Source organism: Pocillopora damicornis, chromosome 8 (genome assembly GCF_964200805.1).
Source record: "Pocillopora damicornis chromosome 8, jaPocDami1.2, whole genome shotgun sequence".
In the NCBI taxonomy this organism is placed as follows: domain Eukaryota; kingdom Metazoa; phylum Cnidaria; class Anthozoa; order Scleractinia; family Pocilloporidae; genus Pocillopora; species Pocillopora damicornis.
Genome location: NC_142677.1, coordinates 20998846 through 21006772, shown reverse-complemented (window position 1 = coordinate 21006772; position 7927 = coordinate 20998846). Strand labels below are relative to the sequence as shown.

Sequence of the window (7927 nt, the reverse complement as noted above, 5' to 3'; positions counted from 1 at the left end):
TTCACTCACCATTTTTCAATAGCGCCACCCCCGGTGAAGGGGTACTCGTGATCGCGTGAAGAGGCTTCCCGGCTCCTTTGGCATGACGGGAGTCCTCTCTAGGGTTGCAGTCCTCCTCCTAGAAATAGATGGATATCTGTGCGGATCAGCCCAACGGGCTTTGGTTTTGCGGGTCCCTACCCTACCCCCTACGACGTAAATTTTGTTTTGGTGCATTTTGTCGTCGTTTTTTCACAGTTCAACTCGAACTTTTGCGCAAGATTTAACTCAGGGTCTAACCCAATTGCAAACTCATGATCAGGACTCGAGATTATCCGAGAAGAACCTTGATTAAGTTTCTCAAGTAACACAATGATCCACGGAGGTGAGCTGCGCGCGATGCAATCAGTTGCAGAGAAGAAGCCTGAGTCAAGCCTGGATGGTTTCTTCACGAAATTTGCACGCTCTGTCCCTGTTCTTTTTCTTTTTCTTTTTTTAGGCGGATCTTTTCAACGTACGCAATTGTCGGCGCCGGTATGCATCCGCTTGCTGACGAGAACGACTCGCTTGAAAAGAAAACAACTTTTATCTCTAGATTTGTGTAACACTTAAGCACGCACTATTTTCCATTCTCTGTTGAATTAAGGGTAAACAATCATGCGCAAAAAAAGAGCGGACAAAATTATCCTGCATTACCGATTTTTTTTATGGTCTGATGCACTTTATTAACCACTTCACTACGATAATAATTAATAATTGCGATAAATATCAATGATTGTACGTGCTATTGATAACAAAAATTTGGGAGAGGCTACATGTTTGGAAACTTGAGGTAACTTGCCCGTCTGCGATCATATTTTTTAACGCTGTTATGAATTGCTTTTTGGCGGCAAAAGAAGGTTATGCTCAGTCCTTCCAAAATAAAGTAGTTTTGACGTAACCGTTATGGTAGATGGCACTGAAATTCGCCTCAAAGGGCTTGGCACGTTAATAATAGTAAACAATTGCGGTCTATAGTTTCCATTTACAGTTTACTTTGCGCCAAAAGCTCCCGCCTAAAAATAACTGGAACTACAAAACATGAACTTTCTTCAAATGTATGTTTCTAAGTGACTTGAAAGTAATACGACAAAACGTGGCAGAAATTGCGTTTCTCGTCAACTGACTGAGGATTAAGATAAACTACATCATTCAATGACCTAAGCTAACAGTTTGGCTGAGATTTTGTCCGCTTGATTGATTTTCCTTGCATGAATTAACAGAGTTTACATACATTTTCTGTTTGGCTACGCGAGTTGTTCATAATTCGTTCCATTCCAAATTTACCAACAAATTGCATAAGCGCGTTCCTCAAGAGGGTTACCTTTTGAGCACTCAGGGAAACGTTTGTCTCATAGGTAGGTATTCTAGGAGATTTTTTCAATCTACTCGGTTTTGAGTCAGTTACCACTCAAGCCAGAAGGTAAAGTTAGTGAACTAAATATTATTATATTTTTTTAAAATTTGCTTTCATTGGATGGTGCACAAATTTTAATTAATTGTTTCCCTTCGGTTAAAACTATGACAACAAAACCTCACATAGGGAAAACATAGAGAGGTCTACGAGGACTACTTTTGTTTCTGCTTTATTACGATATTATAGCCAATAGTAACGATTTCTATCTTATCCAAGTGTGTTCTATTCCATTTTTCCGACCTCTATAGAATGAGGTTGAAGCACGAAACACTTTTTGATGATTTTGCTAGATGAGTACACGTCAATTCTTCTCGCCAAAATTTATTAGTTTTAAACTCGTTATGTTGCACTTAGCGCACAGATTTGCAACTCCGAATCTTGTTTCCCGCCAATTCGAGCCGCCAATGACAACGACAATGCACATTATTAAAACGAATGATTCTAAACCTATTCTATTGAACTATTCGCCACTAGTTGACAATTTGTATTTTCTCTTTCTTCGCATTTAAACATTTCCAGGAAACAATGATGAAAAAATATTTTGTTAACAAAAGTTTGAAGTACTGATCGAACTGGATCGAGTTTTTTTGTTATTTGAATCGGAAATTAGATTACGTACCGGATGCAACTTGTACCAACTTCTCGATTTGCATTAATACGCATAACACAAAATTTAAATCCATAAAATTTTATAAATTTGAAATACTGACATCTAAATTGGAGAAAAATCTTCGTCTTTGTAAATGTGGTCGCCTCCTAACAAGCAAGCCACTTTTGCTTGGTCTATGCATGTAATGAATTCGTTGGAAGGAAATTAGGATTTGAACAGTCACGATCACACTGACCGCTTACAAAAAGTATTTGCATTGGAGTTTGTTTACTTGGCGATGTAGGAGCCCAATGTTTTTTTTTTTAATTCTGCATGGAACGTTAACTGCATTATATACTTCAGACCTAATGAGGTGGAAAATGTACGTAAAACGATCACATTGATGCAAAGTTGTTTTGTAAAGGAGCATAATTATGCGATTGAATTTTCAAGCGGGATGTTGGAGGGTTTTGCTAGGGCCAACCGTTAATCGTCAAACGGTTAAATAGTCTACAATTTAGTCGTCCTCCACCTAAAAGAAATATTTTTTAGCTTTTATCCGTCAAGTGTTAGGAATATTTCCCTGTAAAGACCTTAGCATTAAGCGACTGTCATCGTTAATCGATGAGGATTGCATGTTTACACCGAGTTGAGCAGACGTAGTGGCGGCTGGCCAAAAATTTTGCTTCGAGCTATTGTTTTCATCTTACTCCACAAAATTCTTCCCTAGTTTAAAAAACATAATAAAAGCTTAAAATAGAGCAAGTTTCACTTGAACATCGAAAGTGATCATAGTGTAATACCTTTTGTCGGTTTGTCGGGGAAAATGAGAAAAACTACACACAGCTGAATCAAGATTATACAGTGAGCTACATCCTATTGTAACAATAAATGGCTTGAGAGGAAATGGCAAACATCGCCAGGGAATTAGTATAAATCTATTAGCATTGCATCACAAAAACTGCAATCAAAGGAAGCTATGCTATTTACTCGCTATCTATTTTGTTAGACAGAAATAGTGAGTGTAAAGAAAAAACGTCGCGTGACTTGTTCGTATCATTATTCCATAAAATATGACAGTCTTGACATGGTTTGAAGCTACTCTGGTTAAACATTTAAGATTTGATGAATGTAACCGAGAAGTTACAATTCATAGATTCCACGTTTCGACACTCCTGTCTAGCGCCTTCGTCTAGATCACCCCTGATGAAGGCACTACAAAGAAGTGTCGAAATGTTAGGTCTACGAATTGTAACTTCTCGGTTACATTCACTAAATCTTTAAACCAGAGTAGCATTAAACCATGTCTGATTGTCCACCTGATTGCCATGTGAACTTAAATATGTTTTATGACAGTCTTTTTATTAACTTTTGAACGAATAAGAGATTTATGATATAAACCATTGAATTTTTAGCTCCAGATTTCTAGTTAATTCGAGTTTCGCCCTCATCAATTATCACGCGTCTGATACACATCTCAAGGCCATAATCAAATTCATTAACATAAGAACCTAATACTTTTTTTTAACTAATCAACCAATCAAAACGCGACCAAATTTTCCAATAAACAGAGCAAATTTTTTTCTTGCGCAGAGAAAGCAGATCAATAAATGTAGCTACGTAGATAATCCATCAATATCTACAGATTTTTAAGAGCAATTTTTTTTTTCACGAGAATTAGCTTTTTCAAGTATTCGTGCGCTTCTCAATTTTTTTACATCGAGCAGAGATGACCTTGGTCTTGAAGAAAACGAACAGATTAAATATAACCTACATCAAATAAATATTTTTTTGTCGTGCGGTTTTTATAAGTATATAAATTATTTAAATCAGTCTCGGCACATTTGAAGTATACAGTTTGTTTCAGGTTACAACTCTTGAAGGCCTTACCTTCTAAAAGATAAACCCGAAATCCATAGGCAGAATGCAATTTATTTTTTTCATTTTATTTTTACTTTTATTTCTTCCTCTATTTTTGTAATTATAGACAGAAGAATTTCTAGACCAAAGCGGATTAAATCGTATGCAAATGCGATCAAAGTTTTGCCACCCCCAGACCGAAATTCTTTCCAAACACCCCTCAAGAGGATAGTTTGATTTTGCAAAGCCCCCTTCGATATTTGCGGATCTTTGTTAAAAACTTTGATTTATAAGCACAGACTGCACCGACCAGGAATATCCGGTCATAGTTAAGTGTAGGAAATGGTCAGTAAGATCGAAGAGCGAGACCCCTATACTATAGAACTGTGGAATATCAAGTTTTGAACAAAATTGCAACCTTAATGAGCTTTCGAGCGTTTGTGGAGTTTGACGAGTGACAAAAAAGAATATTTCCGTTACAAATCCATAATCTGTCAGCAAAGTTTCGATTTATCAGCACGAAATGAATAGAAAGCATTTTTTTAGGCGAGTAACTGAAGTACTCAAATTAAAAAGTGCGTCGGCGGCGGCGGAAACGAATGTTCATCGAAGAGTCGTACAGGGGTTCTGACGGCTCAGTTCCGCTCTTCATTTTAAGAAGCTAATTTATGCCCAGTAGTGAAGAAAGGCGAAATCTTCTCAGCAAGGTATAGCATAGTCATCCGGTCTGCGATCAACAGGTACGTCTCTCCTTGAAAACCGAGCGGAAAACAGGGAACACCTCTGCGGATTAAAAAAAAAATCTAGTTGCAATTGGATCGAAGAAGGCAATTACGTACCAGGGAAACGCAAGCTATTCTACAATACCATCAGTCAGGGAGGCAACTCTCCATAGTTTTTTATAAGGAGACAGTTTAAGCCAAAATCGCTAAGCGTCCGACATGTATTTTGAAACTGAGCAGGTTGTCTGAGTGTAAGCAGCTGGCTTCTAACACTTCATTGTTACGACTTCATATTTGTCATTTCGGAAAGAGGTTGGGGAAACCCTTACCAACCTCTCCTCCCATACCACTTTTGCCGTTTCAGTGCAGGACATAGCAGGTATATTAGGCGCATAAAAGGATGACAGAGATATTTCATTATGATAAATTGTATTTGTCGTGCATGTCGGATGGGGGTGAGGAGGACTATCACCTACCCCTCTCCTCCCATCCCACTTTTGATTTTTCACCACAGGACATAGCAGCTTAAGAGAAGCATCGCATTGAAAAATAGTGTTACAAAGATATTTCGAAGAAAAGACATTTCGGTCGAAAATGACGGTATCCCACATGTACTTGGTATTGCCTAAAATTAAAATTCTCCTTGTGTGATATAGTCAGTAAAAATACATAGTTGTTTGCGACCAAAAAAATTCCAAAAATTTGGGACACCTGCAAAATATCCGTCAAAAAACTCGTCAACTGCTGACTGTAGTCTAGCCAACGTTCCCCCAGGTGATGTAAAACTCATTAGAGCATATTCATAAGAAGAATGCTCTAGATAATTGCATCATTATCATCATCATTATTATCGTTACATTTCAGACAAACAAAGTCAAGTGTTTATCAAATCACGATCTTTGATTTTTAGAATCAAATCCCCGAGGAAACAATGCTGTTGGCTTATCTCGTTGTCCTGTGTGTGACAGGTAAGGGAGGGTATGTGATTAAAATATCAAATTTTCATTCAAAATGTAAGGAAACTACGGGGCCCCTTAAGTGCCATCCAAAAGTTTCACCCTCCTTTTTCTTCGCGTCTTTTTTTTACCCTATTTTTTCGAAGCCTTTTTTTGGCGACTTTTTGCTTGCGACTTTTTTTCCACGATATGTTTTTAGTGACTTTTTTTTGGCGACTTTTTTGTTGCGACTTCTACCGAGGGCTCAGAGCACGGTACGTGCGGGAAAATGGCGATTTCAACATCATCGTCAACGGGGTGTTATAGGGTTATGCCTTCTGCGTAATCCCCTGTGAGCCAAAATTCTCTCCAGCTGACGCAGACACAATGCCGTGCGAGAGCATAAGGAAGGCTAAGATTTCACGATGTTGAAGCTCAAGCTTAAAGTAACACTCGATAAGGTCATGCCGCTCTACGTAGCCTGGCTGAAGTACAGGTACATATTGTGGAAGGAGTGCTTTAAATTGGGGCAATAAAGCAAAGATAATTAGGAAATTTGTTTCAGTTACTTTAAGCAGCTTCTCCTTCGACGCCATGTTTTGCATGTGCCATTCGTCTCTGAGCTTACGGTGACGTTTACACGCGGAAAAGTCGCGAAAGAAAAGGAAGTGTTAAAAAAGAGTCGCGAAAAAAGTCGCGGAAGAGAAAAAAAAAAGAAGAGCGTAAGTTTTGGACGGAACTTGGGGCTCCTTAGGAAACGCTTGATTTTCATTTCTGAAATACAATTTTTGGGGTGGTAAGACGACAATGCATTTTGATTAAAGTGCTACAAAATCAGTAGTAGACACTTAAATGACAAATATATTTATTGTTATCATTATTTGAAAGTAAAACATACAAATTATAACCTCTTAAGAGGGTGACCCTAAAAGCCGGAACGGCGGAATAGCGGAATGGCGGAAAATGACCCCAAAATCCTAAAACATGGAACGGCGGAAAATAACCCCAAATCCTAAAACACGGAACGGATGTCAGGGCATGTTGCACAAATTTTATACAAAGACACCAAGCGCTTGGCTCATTTATCCCCACGACGATAACGCGCGGGACTAAAAAATTAAGCGTTATTAATTTTTTTTCTTTTACTGTGTGGTATAAATAATGATGAACCATTATGCATGAAAGATAGCTGCGTTTTCGCGTCGTAAACCTGTTTAGTTACCTTTTGTTATGCTAAATTTGCCATGAGTTTTAGTCGAGGCATAAAAAGTCGCACAGCATGTGAAAACCAACTTGACATACCTCATTACAATAAACAATTGTAACTTTGATACGTTTCCTGGTCACGTCTGCATTGATTTACTAAAACAATATTATTTCACTCATATGCTTGTAAATGTGAGAACATCACAGGAATGTTTTTAGGCTTCTCAAAATATGACAACGTTCAGCCCCAGCTCCAAACTTAGAATAGCGTGAGAACAAGCCTTCGTTAAGGCCTATTTACACGGTACGACTTTGTCCCATGCGACAAGCTTACGACAGGCCTACGACATGACTTAGGACAATTTACACGCGCACGACATTTTCACCTACGACATGCCAAAATCGCGTGCAATTCCACTCGTTTCGGCCGCGGTCATTGTTTCAATAATTTGCAAGAGAAGGAAAAGAACCTCTTCCTCGCTCCACAGTGATATCATATTCTCTGTTTCCTCATCTGAGAATGTATTTTTCGCTTTGGAAGCAGTCTTCGACTTTCCGGAGGCGACTTCCTCTGCCATTTTGACGCAAGAAAATTTCACCTTCCTCCCCTACTCAGTAGAAATTTGTCACAAAATACGTCATTTTCCATCAATTTCGGCTACGATTGTCGCAGCGTTTTAAAACATGTTTTAAAATCCTACGACATTTTTCGTGACGTGCACGACAGTCGTAAGCGAGTGGTAGGTTTGATTTACACGATACAATTCGTGTCGTAGGCCTGTCGTAAGCTTGTCGCATGCGACAAAGTCGTACCGTGTAAATAGGCCTTTACGATCCCTTCAATACGAGCGTTTTTCCATCCACGAATAAGTTTTGGGACTTGAGTAACACTAAGTGAAGAGAGGTTAGCAGGGTGTCACGCGCGTGGGAATTTCTCATGGTGTGAAAAGACAAAAGAAAGTTAGCAGAAGGAAGCCGTCAAGAAGAATTTGCAGAATTTCTTCGCGACCAGGTGTCCAAACCACCTCCATCCTACTGTGAAATTTACGGCTTACATATCAGCGGAAGAAATAAACTTTCTGGACAAAAAAGAGGCTATTTCACCAATTCGTTCAGCGGATTTCTTCTGTTCCTCAACAAATTGCAAATCGTCAGCTCTATGGCGTTTAAATTGCCCTTC

General features: G+C 38.8%; 1 protein-coding gene across 14 annotated transcripts in view; it reads left to right on the top strand.

The window, feature by feature from the left end:
- Positions 1 to 1243: 1243 nt before the first annotated feature.
- The window catches only part of LOC113668640 (uncharacterized), a 34775-nt gene continuing 28091 nt past the window's right edge, over positions 1244 to 7927 (top strand). For 8 of the 14 annotated variants that reach the window (XR_016188967.1, XR_016188966.1, XM_089213936.1 and 5 more), the window contains exons 1-2: positions 4429 to 4624; positions 5471 to 5574. Coding sequence is in view for 12 of the 14 variants with exons in the window: in XM_089213936.1 (XP_089070062.1) it covers positions 5538 to 5574 (37 nt within the window). In the remaining 2 variants the exon portion in view is untranslated. Of the gene's footprint in view, positions 1377 to 4428; positions 4625 to 5470; positions 5575 to 7927 lie in introns of those variants that run through there. The other 6 variants (XM_089213938.1, XM_089213931.1, XM_089213930.1 and 3 more) reach the window with 5 other exon arrangements.